Source organism: Bison bison, unplaced genomic scaffold, assembly GCF_000754665.1.
Source record: "Bison bison bison isolate TAMUID 2011002044 unplaced genomic scaffold, Bison_UMD1.0 scf7180017864260, whole genome shotgun sequence".
Taxonomy (NCBI): domain Eukaryota; kingdom Metazoa; phylum Chordata; class Mammalia; order Artiodactyla; family Bovidae; genus Bison; species Bison bison.
This window is the reverse complement of record NW_011494832.1, coordinates 8,259,692-8,277,311: the sequence shown is the minus strand read 5'-3', so window position 1 is coordinate 8,277,311 and position 17,620 is coordinate 8,259,692. Positions and strand designations below refer to the sequence as shown.

At 35.7% G+C, this 17,620-nt stretch overlaps 1 protein-coding gene across 1 annotated transcript in view; it reads left to right on the top strand.

The window, feature by feature from the left end:
* SEMA3A (sema domain, immunoglobulin domain (Ig), short basic domain, secreted, (semaphorin) 3A) overlaps window positions 1-17,620 on the top strand; it is a 251,914-nt gene that overhangs the window by 83,323 nt on the left and 150,971 nt on the right. Inside the window, exon 4 of the mRNA XM_010848141.1 lies at window positions 13,680-13,799. Within this exon, the coding sequence (XP_010846443.1) occupies window positions 13,680-13,799 (120 nt within the window). The remainder of the gene's footprint in view (window positions 1-13,679; window positions 13,800-17,620) is intronic.

Sequence of the window (17,620 nt, the reverse complement as noted above, 5' to 3'; positions counted from 1 at the left end):
TTGTTCTGTATACATTTATTTTATTAACTCATTTATGTAACTCATATTTGGTTATAAGATAAACATTTCCTTTCAAAAAATGTAGTTCTGGCTTACCTAAGTAGATACAGCACAATTCTGCCACAACTATTCACAAACAGTTGCTATATTTGCTGTTTCACTGTGACACTGGTTCATACCATCTACCTCTTTGATAAAATGTTTATAAATTTATAATTTATCATCCTTACTCTTGGAGAACTGGAATTTCATGAAAATTCTAATGAATAACCTTACATCATCTTTTTAACAAGACTGGACTCAGATTAATATTCAAAACAAATTTTATTAAGTCTACTTTTCATTTGTGCTGACTATGGTCGTAATCGTTTTTAACTCTACTTATAAGAAATGAACAATTCATTATAGCCTTCTTGCCTGCATCATGTCACCATGTGTGGAATGTCCTGAGAGTTTTAAGCAGAAAATATTATATGAAAATATTATAAGTAATAAATAGATGGTTGACTAATTTAATAATAAGATGAGTTTCCCTTCAGTTAATAAGTGCTAGGCAAGAATACACAAAAGAACTATAGAAAAAATGATCTTAAAGACCTGCATATAACCATGATGGTGTGGTCACTCACCCAGAGCCAGAAATGCTGGAGTGTTAAGTCAAGTGGGCCTGAGGAAGCATTATTGCAAATAAAGCTAGAGGAGGTAATGGAATTTCAGCTGAGCTATTTCAGATCCTAAAAGATGATGCTGTTAAAGTGCTGCACTGAGTGTGTCAGCAAATTTGGAAAACTCAGCAGTGGCCACAGGATTGACAAAGGTCAATTTTCATTCCAGTCCTAAAGAAGGGCAATGCCAAAGAATGTTCAAATTCCTGCACAATTGTGTGCATTTCACATGCTAGCCAGGTAATGCTCAAAATCCTTCAAGCTAAGCTTCAGTAATATGTGAACTAAGAACTTCCAGATGTACAAGCTGGATTTAGAAAAGGCATAGGACCAGAGATCAATATACCATCATTCATTGGATCATAGAAAAAGCAAAGGGATTCCAGGAAAACATCTGCTTCTGCTTTGTTGACTACGCTAAAGCCTTTGACTTTGTGGATCACAACAAAATGTGGAAAATTCTTAAAGAGATGTGACCACCACTAGACCACCTTAACTGTCTGTTGAGAAATCTGTACACCAATCAAGAAACAATTAGAAATGGACATGGAACAATGGATTAGTTCCAAATTGGAAAGGAATACAACAAGGCTGTATATTGTCACCCTGCTTATTTAATTCATATGCAGTGTACATCCTGCAAAATGTCAGGCTAGATGATTCACAAGCTGGAATCAAGATTGTCAGGAAAATTATATGCAAGCGGTTCAGTTCAGATCAGCCGCTCAGTGGTGTCTGACTCTTTGCAACCCCATGGACTACAGCATACCAGGCTTCCCTGTCCTTCACCAACTCCCAGAGCTTGCTCAAACTCATGTCCATCGAGTCAGTGATGCCATGCAAGCACCTCATCCTCTGTCATCCCCTTCTCCTGCCTTAAATCTTTCCCAGAATCAGGGTCTTTTTCAATACTTTGCATCAGGTGGCCAAACTATTGGAGTTTCAGCTTCAGCATCAGTCCTTCCAATGAATATTCAGGACTGATTTCATTTAGGATGGACTGGTTGGATCTCTTTGCAGTCCAAGAGACTCTCGAGAGTCTTCTCCAACACCACAGTTCAAAAGCATGAATTCTTCAGTGCTCAGCCTTCTTTATAATCCAACTCTCATATCCATACCTGACTACTGGAAAAACCATAGCTTTGACTAGCCAGACATTTGTCGGCAAAGTAATGTCTCTGGTTTTTACTATGCTGTCTAGGTTGGTCATAGCTTTTCTTTCAAGGAGCAAATGTCTTTTAATTTCATGGCTCCAGTAATACTACGCTAATGGCAGAGAGTAAAGAGGAACTTAAGAGCTTCTTGATGAAAGTGAAAGAGGAGAAAGCTGGCTGAAAGTGAAAAAGCTGGCCTATAAATCCACATTCGAAAAACTATGACCATAGCTCCAGTCCCATCACTTCATGGCAAGTAGAAGGGGAAAAAGTGGAATCAATGACAGATTTTATTTTCTTGGGCTCCAAAATCAGTGCAGATGATTAGTGCAGCCATGAAATTAAAAGACACTTGCTCCTTCAAGGAGAGCTATGACAAACCTAGGCAGTGTATCCAAAAGCAGAGACATCAGTTTGCTGACAAAGGTCAGTATAGTTAAATCTATGTTTTTTTCTGGTAGTCATGTGCAGATGTGAGTTGGACCATAAAGAAGGCTGAGCACTGAAGAAGTGATGCTTTCAAACTGTGGTACTGGAGAATATTCTTGAGAATCTCTTGGACTGGGAGGAGATCAAACCAGTCAATCCTAAAGAAAAAAACAACTCTGAATTTTCATTGATTCAGCTTACTGGAAATGACCCTGATGCTTGGAAGTATTGAAGGCAGGAAGAGATGGGGATGACAGAGGATGAGATGGCTGGATGGCATTACTGACTCAATGGAGATGAGTTAGAGTCAACTCCGGGAGATAGTGGAGGATAATACGTAGCCTGGCTTGCTACAGTCCCTGGGGTTTCATGGAGTTGGACATGACTTAGCGACTGAACTACGGTAACAACAGACATCGTACTATGTACTTTGCACAGATATGTTATTAATAGCATTTTGACTTGGGGAAACTGAAGCTCAGAAATCCCAAATAACTCTCTTATAATCACACAGAGAATATGATGCTTTATTAATTCTAACCCATCTGATAAAGCATCAGATGAGTATAGGTAACTACTTTCATGGTGTTTCTCTTTCATCATTTTGATGTTAATTAGTTTTATTCTATATGTTTCTCTTAAATTCTTCAAGAATACCTTCAAATGTAAATACACACTCAAGAATAAATAACCATTTTCATTAAATAATAAATATAAGCAGATTTTAAATTCTAAAGTTTAAAACATTTAATTGTATTCAGAAATAATTTCTGAAATTAATATATGTATGTACATAATATATATGCCTATATATGTATGTCCATTTATTATAAACATGGATATGTTATAAATGGATAAAGAGTTATGAATGGTTAAAGAGGTTCCATTTGTTAGAATATAAATTAAGATAATATTTTATATTATTAATTATATAATAGCATTTAATATTTTGCATATTAAAGACTCCAACTGAATATTTTAACTTTTGATATTAGATAAGACAGAGGGTAGAAAAGGGGTATATATATGAATTATAAAAAAGCATTCCTTTATAGTCTGAATTTCATTTTGTATCTCCTTCCTTAAAGCTACATCTCATATGTATTAAAGAATCAAATCTCCTTTATTTGAGTGTTAAATTCATGATAAATGCATATGTGTTAGAATTAATATGCCAACTAATTGTATCTACAGTAAATCTCTTTGGATTGTAACTCTACCTGCTTGGTGTAAATCATTGACTTAATTCCTTTAAGGCATGAGCACTAAGTATACAAGAACCTTGCATAAAATTGGAAAAAACAGAATATCATTATTGAAATCAGAGTAAGGTTTTTGACTAAATATTTCTCCTGGTTTGGCAGGAAAACATAGTTGAGTCAGTTTCACATTCATTGTGTGAATTCATTTGCATATGAGATGGCAAACGGTTATGCTAAATACATATTATATAGACCACCCATAATCATATCTCCAATGAGTGGTACAAATGTAAATAATTGGATCGCTATAACAGTGTAAAATGCAATGTAAGCCATAAGTATGTATTAATCAGCTTCTCTAGTCCACATGACATTTCAAAGTGAAATTGCTCAAAACTCCTTTAAGTAGAAGAGAATCACATTGGCTGACTTTTGTTCCTGCCTTTGTCTATAATGACTATACGTATATTTTTGACCAATTTTGAAGCTTTTGAGTAATTTGAAATAAAAATATTTATGGAATCTTAGATCAGTATTTCTAGAACTTCAAAACAAAATTTTTTTCTGAAACAAAACAAAACATTAAAATGGAAAGGTCCATTGGTTTTATTATACATGATGCTTCTTAGTTAGGGAAAGTAAAAATGTCTCCCAAAATAGACAGAACAGGCTACTCACCATTTTATCAGGTGGATGCTAAAAAATTCCAAGTCACGAAGTCAGCATTCAATTGCTAATATTATAAACAGAACACAGTTAAGTCTTAGTTCTATTTGATATTCCTCTTTGAAGAAGAGGTTTCTAACATCCTTTAATGAATGCTGAGGTATTAAGAAGACATGCTTATGGATGATCTGATCACAGCTGTAATAGAATTAAAAGAAAAAAAGAAAAAGAAAATTATTGGTAGGTAAGTATGGAACATCTTAAATAGAGAAAGGGATGAGTGAGTGACAGGAACAATCTCATGGATTACTGCTTTGGCATGAAGATTCTAGTGTTCGGCCAGCTTGCCAAATAAATTGACCAAAGAAAAAGAAAGTCAACAGATTAACTTCAGGAATTAAGCTTATTAATGGATTTTCATGCAGAGATGTATCCACCCACCATGATAGGAAAGGGCTTCCTTTGCTTTCCCAGCTGCTGTGTTATACATTAAAATATTTCAACATAAATTGTTGATGGGATAGAGACTTTTTTTTGCTTTTTAAATGAATGTTCACTGACCTGAGCCAATGTTGTACTATATTCATTCATGTTGAGCTGATTTATATTTGAACCTGAATAAGTTGTTTGATTTAATCATAAACTAAATATATTTAAATGTAGATTGTTCATGTTCACAGCCTTCTCTTTTATTTAGAGTTAAATTTCACTGCTCAATCCTTTAAGAACATGTAAGGAGGTAATTGAGATTGGTGGTAAATTACATTCTTTTGTAGAAAGTGTAATTATCAGAAGTTAGTTAAAAACACCTCTATTCTGTTTTAATTTTCATGCATGGAGCAGTTGTTTTGACAGATGGATGGACTTTATTTTTGTAACCGTCCGGGAAAAGTCTGCTTAACACAGTCTAATCAGTGCTACATATTTGTAATGTTTGTTTTTGAATCACTGTGCATTTGGCTTCTATATCTTTTTCTGAGGGTAGACATTTTCTTTCTAATTTATTTTTCCAGGCTAATATCTCTGTGTGTAATTCCTCTTTACATTTGACCTTAAGACACTAGAAATTCTTAAAAAAATAAGTGTAAATGGTTTGTCACTAAGGATGATGAATCATTGCTCCTCAGGTGTGGCCTTGGGCTTTACTGGTTTATGACTGCCTTTACTTTTACCATGAGGCTAAGTTAACAATTTATAATACTCTTGTTCTGGAGTACATTTCAGTGAAATAAGAGGTCAGTATGGTTGCCTGACTCTCGGGAAGCCAGCTTGTTGCTAACTTGTCTGTGTATCAGCTTAAATTCCAAAAAGATCCAGGTTTGAAAAATGAATTCATTTTGAACTGATTACATTCTCTTTATTACGTTGTAAATCCACCAGTGCTGAGCAAAGCAGCACAGTAGTTGAATGCCAAAAAGTACATTACATTCTGAGTTTTAAGAATCGTCATGGTTCAAGAAAAGGTCAGAAACACTCTTCTTCTGTCTCCCTAGAGCAGAAATGTGTGAAGTGTGTTTCCTTTTTCTGCCACGCTTCCTTCTTTTTTAGAGGAATGTCCAGGCTGCTTCCAAATAAAATGAATATCCTGTTTTGGAACACTCAAAAGCCTTGGCAACAACAAGCAGGAGAATGAAGACAAATGAATGACAGGATTGATACTCTTTTGTGTTGGTTTTCTGTTTAAAGAAAAATCCTTACTTCACTATGTCTCTTTCAAGTTTTGGTTTCTTCTCTGTCCAGTTCTTTTAATTCACTGTTTCCTTGTATATTGTTATTGACGAGTTTTCTTGCAACTAATTTAAACCAATTTTGAAAGTATTTCATTCAATTTCTTTGTTTCCGTTCAAGTGTCTTAACACACTATATAAATCCAAGAAATTTCTCTCCATTCTATTTGCATTAACCTTCACATCAAAATAATATTGAGTTAGCCCCCAGGCATGGTACAATACAGCCTTCTGCCAACTGGGAGAGTTCACTGGGTAAATCATTCAGGCCTCAGGCCAATAGGGTGGGTCTAGCTGCTTTGTAGTACAGATAAAATCCATTATCAGCATCCTCAGTAGAACCCTTTGCCAGGTTTCACAGCTTCAGTCCTGTGATTTTTTTCTAGCAGCTCTGTAGAAGAATAGTTGTCATATTATAGTGGTGCTTCTTTGACAGTTAATAGAGAACAACAACCATAACAACAACAACAAAATTGGAGGAGGAAATGCTCCAAAAGAATGCTCCAGCATTCTTGCCTGGAGAATCCCATGGACAGAGGAACTGAACTTTCAAGCTCAGTCCATAGGATTGCACAGAGTCAGACAGGACTGAAGCAACTTATCACAGTACAACACAGCACACAGAGAACAAAAAAAAAATTAGGATATTCAGGGTAGCTCAGTTACATAGTTCTCAAGAACCTTGAGAATTTTTCAGTCAATAATTATTGCTAATCAGTTACCTAACTGATTAATAGATAAGAGCCCACAGATTCTGTGACCTTAGAATTTATAACAATTGCAAAAGTGACATAGCCTTCACTTGTATGCACAGGTATCTATACTTATAAAATTTTCCTTCCTTTCTTTATCATGGAGATCTAGGGTCTCCTCTCAAACTTCTATAATGCCCTTATGTGTCACTGCTGGGATTAAAGACTTTGATTTGTATTTAAAATTGCATGTGTATCTTTATAGGCCTGGTGGGCAAAGTAAAACCCTGTTCTTTTCTAGAATGAGTAAGACATCCATCTGGGTCTGCCACTGCTATTTATTAGAATATCCGTTTGCTTACCAATATGTGTGTACACAGCCAGTTTCTTAATTTCAACATATGGTGCTGGAAATGGTTGTTTATAATCTTGAATGCTATAATATTGAGTCCACAATCAGGGTTGGCTGTCTTTATGTAAAATCAGAGTATGTGGCCACCTACATGTTTCATAAAACATTTTCCTGAAAATAATTCATTTTCAAATGACTGCATTTTCTTAAGAGTACAAGTAAATCCTTTGGGTAAGACTCATGAATGTCTTATTTGTAAATGAGTTTATCAGATGTTTCCCTGTCCACAGCCTCTTTCCTCTGGCCAAGAATTCATGCCCTATCCTCTTTCTCAAAGAGGAGAAACTGTTATAGAATGGGGAGTTTGTGGCTAAGAGCCTTGAAAGTTGGGTTATGTCTAAGCTTATTTAAGCTTTTGTCTAAGATGTGTCATGTTCAAAGTGGTACATGGATAAGATGCATATACTCTTTAAGCTAGGAAAATTTTCTTTATAGAAACTTGCAAAATTAGTTTCAAAGTTAGTTGATTTCAGTGCTTAATTTTCTTTTTATAATGCCTTTCCAGACAAAGGAAAGACTCAGGATGTAAGTAACAAAACAGTGAGACAAATCAGACGTGTATTTTAGCTACTTTCTGAAACTGCTCAGCATTTGATAAGAAGGAGTGATGAGTCCTAACAGTCAAGTTTCATATTTTCCCTTATAGAGGTATAACTTACTTTTGGGATGATATGTTTATAGGACATCCTCGGATTTCATCCTGGATAAATCAGTGATGATGGAAAGCAAGTATTTGAATTTAAATAACAATTATTCTGCTCAGGTTTAGTCTGCTCTTTATTTTATGGAGGCATTAAAGTTAAAACCAAAATCATCAGTTACAAACACAGAATATAAATGTCACTTGGGAATGTACTTAAATTATTCTAACATCTCAGTTATAAATTCCAACTAACTACATAAGTCCAAACACATTCTGAGCTTTCACTTGAAGAGTCACATGTTATAGAGAATGATCTAAGGGAGTGTTACGAAGTTACAGGTGTCAGGACCAACCCAATTCTCTGTTACATTTGCCAAGGGCTTGCACTATAGTCTGCATTTGATCTTTATTGGCACTTTTAGTTATATATTTGGCTTTTATTTCCACATTTATGGGCAAAAACACAAAACTATGTGTATAAAAAAGTCTATGGTCAATAACACAAAGTTTCAGTGCAGTTATTAATATTCAGTTGGATATTTAAAAACAGATAATGTATGTCCTATGACAAATTCATATTTTCTACTTATATGTATTTAATTTTAAGATTTTTATATGGTTAATAGACCATAGTTTTTATTTGAAGTTTTTTTTTTTTTTTTTTTTTTTACCCCATGGACTGTAGTCCATGGAATTCTCCAGGCCAGGATACTGGAGTAGGTAGCCATTCCCTTCTCCAGGGGAACTTCCCAACCCAGGGATCAAATCCACACTACACATGGATCCTAAGGGTACCATAGCATCCTTTTTTTTTTTTTAATTAATTAATTAATTTATTTTTTGGAAGCTAATTACTTTATAATATTATATTGGTTTTGCCATACATTGACATGAATCTGCCACGGGTGTACATGTATTCCCCATCCTGAACCCCCTTCCCACCTCCCTCCCCATTCCATCCCTCTGGATCATCCCAGTGCACCAGCCCCGAGCACCCTGTATCATGTATCAAACCTGGACTGACTATCCATTTCACATATGATAATGTACATGTTTAAATGCCGTTCTCCCAAACCATCCCACCCTTGCCCTCTCCCACAGAGTCCAAAAGACTCTTCTATACATCTGTGTCTCTTTTGCTGTCTTGCATACAGGGTTATCATTACCATCTTTCTAAATTGCATATATATGCATTAGTATACTGTATTGGTGTTTTTCTTTCTGGCTTACTTCACTCTGCATAATAGGCTCCAGTTTCATCCACCTCATTAGAACTGATTCAAATGTATTCTTTTTAATGGCTGAGTAATACTCCATTGTGTATATGCACCACAGCTTTCTTATCCATTCATCTGCTGACGGATGTCTAGGTTGCTTCCATGTCCTGGCTATTATAAACAGTGCTGCGATGAACATTGGGGTACATGTGTCTCTTTCAATTCTGGTTTCCTCTGTGTGTATGCCCAGCAGTGGGATTGCTGGGTCGTATGGCAGTTCTATTTCCAGTTTTTTAAGGAATCTCCACATTATTCTCCATAATGGCTGTACTAGTTTGCATTCCCACCAACAGTGTAAGAGGGTTCCCTTTTCTCCACACCCTCTCCAGCATTTATTGCTTGTAGACTTCTGGATTGCAGCCATTCTGACTGGCGTGAAATGGTACCTCATTGTGGTTTTGATTTGCATTTCTCTAATAATGAGTGATGTTAACCATCTTTTCATATGTTTGTTAGCCATCTGTATGTCTTCTTTGGAGAAATGTCTGTTTAGTTCTTTGGCCCATTTTTTGATTGGGTTGTTCATTTTCCTGGAATTGAGCTGTAGGAGTTGCTTGTATATTTTTGAGATTAATTCTTTGTCAGTTGCTTTGTTTGCTATTGTTTTCTCCCATTCTGAAGGCTCTCTTTTCACCTTGCTTATAGTTTCCTTTGTTATGCAGAAGCTTTTAATTTTAATTAGGTCTCATTTGTTTATTTTTGCTTTTATTTCCAATGTTCTGGGAGGTGGGTCATAGAGGATCTTGCTGTGATTTATGTCGGAGAGTGTTTTACCTATGTCTTCCTCTAGGAGTTTTATAGTTTCTGGTCTTACGTTTAGATCTTTAATCAATTTTGAGTTTATTTTTGTGTATGATATTAGAAAGTGTTCTAGTTTAATTTTTTTACAAGTGGTTGACCAGTTTTCCCAGCACCACTTGTTAAAGAGATTGTCCTTTCTCCATTGTATATTCTTGCCTTATTTGTTGAAGATAAGGTGACCATAGGTGTGTGGATTTATCTCTGGGCCTTCTATTTCATTCCATTGATCTATATTTCTGTCTTTGTGCCAGTACCATACTGTCTTGATGACTGTGGCTTTGTAGTAGAGCCTGAAGTCAGGCAGGTTGATTCCTCCAGTTCCATTCTTCTTTCTCAAGATTGCTTTGGCTATTCGAGGTTTTTTGTATTTCCATACAAATTGTGAAATTATTTGATCTAGTTCTGTGAAAAATATCCTTGGTAGCTTGATAGGGATTGCACTGAATCTATAGATTGCTTTGGGTAGTATACTCATTTTCACTATATTGATTCTTCTGATCCATGAACACAGTATATTTCTCCGGTCTATTTGTCCTCTTTGATTTCTTTCACCAGTGTTGTATAGTTTTCTATATATAGGTCTTTTATTTCTTTCAGTTCAGTTCAGTCACTCAGTTGTGTCCGACTCCTTGCGACCCCATAAATTGCAGCATGCCAGGCCTCCCTGTGCCTCACCAACCCCCAGAGTTCACTCAAACTCATGTCCATCGAGTTGGTGATGCCGTCCAGCCATCTCATCCTCTGTCGTCCCCTTCTCCTCCTGCCCCAATCCCTCCCAGCATTAGAGTCTTTTCCAATGAGTCAACTCTTCACATGAGGTGGCCAAAAGATTGGAGTTTCAGCTTTAGCATCAGTCCTTCCAAAGAACACGCAGGACTGATCTCTTTTAGAATGGACTGGTTGGATCTCCTTGTAGTCCAAGGGACTCTCAAGAGTCTTCTCCAACAACACCACAGTTCAAAAGCATCAGTTCTTTGGCGCTCAGCTTTCTCCATAGTCCAACTTTAACATCCGTACATGACCACTGGAAAAACCATAGCCTTAACTAGACGGACCTTTTTTGGCAAAGTAATGTCTCTGCTTTTCAATATGCGATCTAGGTTGGTCATAACTTTCCTTCCAAGGAATAAGCATCTTTTAATTTCATGGCTGCAGTCACCATCTGCAGTGACTTTGGAGCCCAAAAAGATAAAGTATGACACTGTTTCCCCATCTATTTCCATGAAGTGATGGGACCAGATGCCATGATCTTATTTTTCTGAATGTTGAGCTTTAAGCCAACTTTTTCACTCTCCTCTCTCACTTTCATCAAAGGCTTTTTAGTTCCTCTTCACTTTCTGCCATAAGAGTGGTGTCATCTGAATTTCTGAGGTTATTGACATTTCTCCCAGCAATCTTGATTCCAGCTTGTGCTTCTTCCAGCCCAGCGTTTCTCATGATGTACTCTGCATATAAGTTAAATAAACAGGGTGACAATATATAGCCTTGACGTACTCCTTTTCCTATTTGGAACCAGTCTGTTGTTCCATGTCCAGTTCTAACTGTTGCTTCCTGACCTGCATACAGATTTCTCAAGAGGCAGGTCAGGTAGTCTGGTATTCCCATCTCTTGAAGAATTTTCCACAGTTTATTGTGATCCACACAGTCAAAGGCTTTGGCATAGTCAATAAAGCAGAAATAGATGTTTTTCTGGAACTCTCTTGCTTTTTCCATGATCCAGCGGATGTTGGCAATTTGACCTCTGCTTCCACTGCCTTTCTAAAACCAGCTTGAATATCTGGAAGTTCACGATTCACATAGTGCTGAAGTGTGGCTTGGAGAATTTTGAGCATTACTTTACTAGCATGTGAGATGAGTGCAATTGTGCAGTAGTTTGAGCATTCTTTGGCATTGCCTTTCTTTGGGATTGGAATGATAACTGACTTTTTCCAGTGCTGTGGCCACTGCTGAGTTTTCCAAATATGCTGGCATATTGAGTGCAGCACTTTCACAGCATAATCGTTGTTTCTTTAGGTAGATATATTCCTCAGTATTTTATTCTTTTCATTGCAATGGTAAATGGAATTGTTTCCTTAATTTCTCTTTCTGTTTTGTCATTGTTAGTGTATAGGAATGTAAGGGACTTCTGTGAGTTGATTTTATATCCTGCAACTTTACTATATTCATTAATTAACTCTAGTAATTTTCTGGTGGAGTCTTTAGGGTTTTCTATGTAGAGGACCATGTCATCTGCAAACAGTGAGAGTTTTACTTCTTCTTTTCCAATCTGAATTCCTTTTATTTCTTTTTATTCTCTGATTGTTGTGGCCAAAACTTCCAAAACTGTATTAAATAGTAGTGGTGAGAATTTTATGTTATGAAACCATAAAATGTCAGTGCAATTATTAATATTCAGTTGGGTATTTAAAAATAATGTATGTCCCATGACAAATTCATATTTTCTACTTATATGTATTTAATTTTAAGATTTTATATGGTTAATAGACCATAGCATTTATTTGAAGATTTTTAAAAATAAATTTATTTATTTTCAGTTGGAGGATAATTGCTTTACAATATTGTGCTATTTCTGCCATATATCAACACGAATCAGCCATAGGTATACTTATGTCCCCTACCTCTTGAGTTTACCTCCCACCTCCCACCCCATCCCACCCCTCTAGGTTGTCACAGAGCACCAAGTTTGAATTTCTCTTTTCACTGTTTTCTTTTTATAGGATTGATAGCAACTCATTTATTTAAAAATATTTTGCGAAAAGTATATCTTTTCAACTCAGGGTTAATTTGGCAATAAAATTATCCAGTTTATACTTCATCTGATTTTTTTTCCCCTGAATCTTCCCCTTAACAGGAACAGAAGGCTAAGATTCCTATTTGTTAGTAGAAACACATTTTCTTTCATAGGGTCTACAGATAGAATATATGGAAAAATATAAATAGCTCTATCATACTTATTAGGTGACATTTGGATAATGAAATGGAAGGAATGTCTAAACTTCTATACATAATAAGATATGACTATAATCCCCTCTTATAAAGTAGCTGTTCTTTACCTGGAGGATCCATGACTCATTGGTAAGGGTATCCATGTATCGGTTTAAGATGTACATGTACTCATGAAGATATTTATTAAATATAGCCACTCTAATAAAGACCCTCAGTTTACAGACTTTCTAAACTCTAATATCTTCTCTGCCTCATCTTATACACAAACCATCTTTGAAGTTTCAGTGACTTTTTTCAAGAGGAGGTGGTTTTATCTTCTTAAGTCTGTAAAGCTCACTAGTAAGCATCAGTGTGTGTGTATGTGTGTGTGTGTGTGTATGTTAGTCACTCAGTCATGTTCGACTCTTTGTCTATGGAATTCTCCAGGCAAGAATACTGGAGTGGGTTGCCATTCCCTTCTCCAGGGGATCTTCCCAACCCAGTGATCAAACCTGGGTCTCCTGCATCGCAGTTGGATTCTATACCATCTGAGCCACCAGGGCAGCCCAGTAATAAGTAGCACTGCTAAAGTTCAAAGTTAGTTGCCAATCATTATGAGTTACTGATGATGTTTCAAATTTATGTTTAGTAGAAGGTTTTATTACTTTTTATTTACTTTTCCAAATTTAAAGCTGACTTTTGCAAATAAATTTTCATCATTATTACGATTTAACTAATTGACTAAAAAATTTTCTGTTTCCTTCATTTCCAGAAAAGTCACCTATTATAATTGGTCATCTATAACTTTATTCCACTTTTTAATAAATAAATTATAGTTTTAATAAAAACATTAAAGGGAATATTATTTTTTACCCCCCAAAATAAGAACTTCTTTGTTTCATGTAACAATGAGAGCAAACCCCATCTGTGTCTCATGTAGTAATGTGAACAAACAATAGAATAATAAGCTATAAAAACTAAGGTGAAAGGACACAAAAGAAATCTGCTCAAACATGCCTAGCACACTAAAGGATACCTCAGCCATGCTCACTGCTAGAACTCACTGGTTTTCCTTTTGTTTTACAGAAAGAATGTGCTAATTTCATCAAGGTGCTTAAGGCTTATAATCAGACTCATTTGTATGCCTGTGGAACGGGGGCTTTTCATCCAGTTTGCACCTACATTGAAATTGGACATCATCCTGAGGTAAAGTTCGCTTTTTAAAAATGGTGTTTGTCCATGACCCCTTCCTTTTCAAATACTTTATTACTACTTTCCTCACTTCATTGAAGAAATTAGTTTGCTGTTAGATAGCTCCTACTTGGGATTCAGATGTTATTATTAATTTTAATCTGTGAATGCAAAAAGAATTGAGACCATCACTCAACAATAACTGAAACAGGGAGAAGGAAGGAAGAAAGCATTTGCTTTTCCTCTCTATTACAGAGTCCAATCCATTTTGCATGTGCAGCAGATGTCAGCAGGCTGAATGTGTACTGTTTTCTCCTTCATTTGTATATTGCCAGCTTTCCCCACCATTTCCCTCCTCAGCCAGAAGTGTCTGCCACCACAGTTGTTTTCTTCTGCCCAGGGATTAAGAAAGGATGCCATACATGTGCTCAATGCTCTGATCATATGTTTGACCTAAATTGCTCACAGTTGTGTTCTTGCTTAGCTAGGCTTTATATTTATATTTTGGACTATAATTTTGTCAGGATAAAAAAGATAAAAAATGTTTATTTGTCTCTTGCTCCTAAAAGATGTTTTAGTGAGAAAATTAAGTTGGGTAAATTTAAGCAAAACTTGAAATTAGGGATGTATTTAAAGGAAAAGTTTCTAGTTTGAAAGCAATTCCATGGGTTGGATTTATCAATAGCATTTAATTATAAGCCCTTTATAATTTTTGGCACAAAATCCTATGAAAAACAAAAGTGTTCATGTGGTGAAAAAATCTTGTGACAGGATTTTCTTCCAATTGGAACCCAGAATTACTCATCAGATAAAAGGTTTGTTCCCAGAATGTTTCTGGAATCCTAAATGTTAAATATAATTTACATGTTAGCCACTTCTTTATAACTTTAAATCTTTTCTCTATATTTTCTTATGGAATCCAAAAGTGATACAAATATGATCTTACAACCCAAACACTGAATAATCGAAACATTTTTGTGTTGTACCTTCTTTGTATAAGAAGACACCTTTGAGGCTATGTGGTTTCTAGACTAAACATGATTATTATGACTTTCCTGATGATCCTGGGAAGATTAAAACCCTTTCCCAAGTTCTCACGAGTTTAGACATTTGCCCTCATAAACCTCTTCCCCCAGTGCATCCTCCTCCTTTTTTCTTTACCAGCTCGCATTCTGTACCTGATGACATACCCAGGAGTTTTAAGTAAATTAAATTAAGGAAAGGCAGTTCTACTTAAGTTACTTGTTTTTTATTGATGAAATTAGGAATAATTTCTTGCATACAGTCCTGCAGATTTTGCATAATTAACTTTTTAGCAACTTCTGGATAAATCTTTCCTTCTTCACCTGCTTCTAGGCTATTTTCAATAGTCAGGCACCCTAAAACTTGGGTCCCACTTTTATGTTTATTGGAGATATCTCTGGAGAACATTCTGCATATTGTCTTGGACTTTTCACATCTGTCTGGCATCATACTATATGGGACAGTGGGACCCGGAGAGCTGAGCTCCAAACACAGGGTTAGTGGAAAATAGGTGGGCTTTAGGGTCATTTCTGGCTTCTAATCATGTTCTACAACTTACTGTCTGTGGAGTCCAGGAAAATTGCTTAACCTCTCAGATTCTGTCTCATAATATGTAAAAACAAAGCAAACCTCTATGACCCTCGTGTCCTTATATTTAAGTGAGAAATCAACTTACTATCTCCAACTGTCTCCCAATTCTCTAACCACGGCATGGCCCACTGACATTTTTTTGCTATAGAAACTCAAGGAGTTGTAATCCCTTCATTATTAAACTCATGTCCTCTAGCCTTTCACTGGAGAGCTTTTGTCCAACCTTAGTTCAGTACTTGATACTTAATCTGCAGTAAGCTACTAATTTCCTTTGTGTCTTTGTTTCTAGTCTAGAAAGTGGTGATAAGAATGGTCTCTACCTCATGCAGTTATAAGAGTTTGACGTTGCTTAATGGGTAGTAGGTTCTTAAAAAATGCAGATTGTAATTTTTTAAATATGAATGTGTATCACAGGATGAAAGCCATTGCAGCTTTTATGGTAATAACTGTCACTTTGCTATTAAATGTACCTCATTCATCAGAGTTTATAAGTTACTGCACTGGGCTCTCATTCTTGCCAGGTTATTTTGTACTTAGCTTAATTCCTCTACTTTTAATTTTGAAGCTTAGATGATCTTGATGGCCATTTAAATTAAAATATCACATATGGTTTCTGTATTTTTACAATTTTCCCCAAATATAAATTTTTCTTTTTCTTTCTGAAGTTGTTCTTTAGCAGATTTCCCTCTTTCTCAACTCATCAACTACTCATTGCTGGTTTAAGAGTGGATGGGAGGATGCAGAGGTACAGGAGCCCGGCCATTTACCCAGCAAAATGGAGGAGGCCTTTTCCTCCACTGAAATAAATAAATAAAGCTTCCCATCCAATCACCTTATGGTAGGATATTGATGAAAAAGTGTTTTATTGAAATTCTAAAACTCAGAACCTTTGAGAAAAGTCCTCCCTCAGAAGCTCAGTGGTCTTGAATTGCATGCCAACTGTGTTATGAGGAGATGCTGTTCCAGACTATTTAGGGGTCAGAGGGAAGATGATTATGCAATTATCTGGGGGAATTGGGAGCGGTCTAGACAGTCAATCTAGGAAATTCTGGAAAAGATATTATCAAGATGGCTTGTCTAGACAACATAAAATTCAATTTTCAATCCTAAACTGCCTTAAAAGAGAATCTGCTTTAAATTGATCTCTATTGGTACTTAAAATACTACACTTGTATTTAAACAGTTATACTGTTTTTGAATTTGAGACAATGAGACAATATGTGTTTCATGAAGTTAGGAGAGTCATGATGATAATGGAAGGATTGGCAGAATAAGAAATAAAATAGCAAGCAGGACTGAGGCCAGGCTTGTTGAATTAGAGTTCATAAGATCTCCTGAAGTTTGAATTTAGTAACTTTTATTTACAGGGATGGGCTTTCAGACAGAACTAAGACAAACCTTTTCCTATATTCTGGTTGAAAAAGTAACATGTATACGCTGCTGTTTCCTGTCCTCATTACATAAAACAATGAAATAGTTTCTTTTTTAAAGTACTGTCCAGACTTTACATATTATAAATAATTTTATGACACAAAAAAAGACATTTTGCTTTTATCATGACTTCATGGAGTTTTTAACATGCAGTTTTTTCTTTGCAGTGTCTTTAAAATAACTGTCTTGTATTGAGTCCCAAAGATTGTTAAAATCCATTGTTAGAAATTATAGATTTAACCCTTTCAAGATGGCTGGATGCCACAGAAATAAAGATATCACTTTTGAAACAAAGCAAAGCTACCTTCATCATTTAATAGCTTCAGCTCTAATATGAAGAAATTAAAAACTCCTTTTAAATAATAATAAGCAGTTTGCAAAGAAATCCTTGTTCAGTCTTCTGATTGTGAATAATCTTACTTTACTCTTCCTGCATTTTAATAGGAATATTTAAACTCCTGAATACTATATCTGAAATCTCCTCTTGCTGTATAGTGAATGCCTTATGACCATACAGATATGTCATTGATTGCTGTATTAAGCAGATTTTGTGTTTCCTGTAGTGCAGTTGGGAATTGGTAGACCTATTAATTAACTCCAGTTCTGTAAGATATGTGTCAGTCAATTCTTGGTTATCCTCCAATAGTACTTGACCCTGAAGATAACTGCCTATGAAGTCACATGCTTCATACACATGTGTGTGTTTATTATAAAAATTCATGCAGAGTTCGCAGGAGGAATGATTCAGAGCTAGAGTACAGATGATTTTTGAGTTTAAGCTCTCAATATCA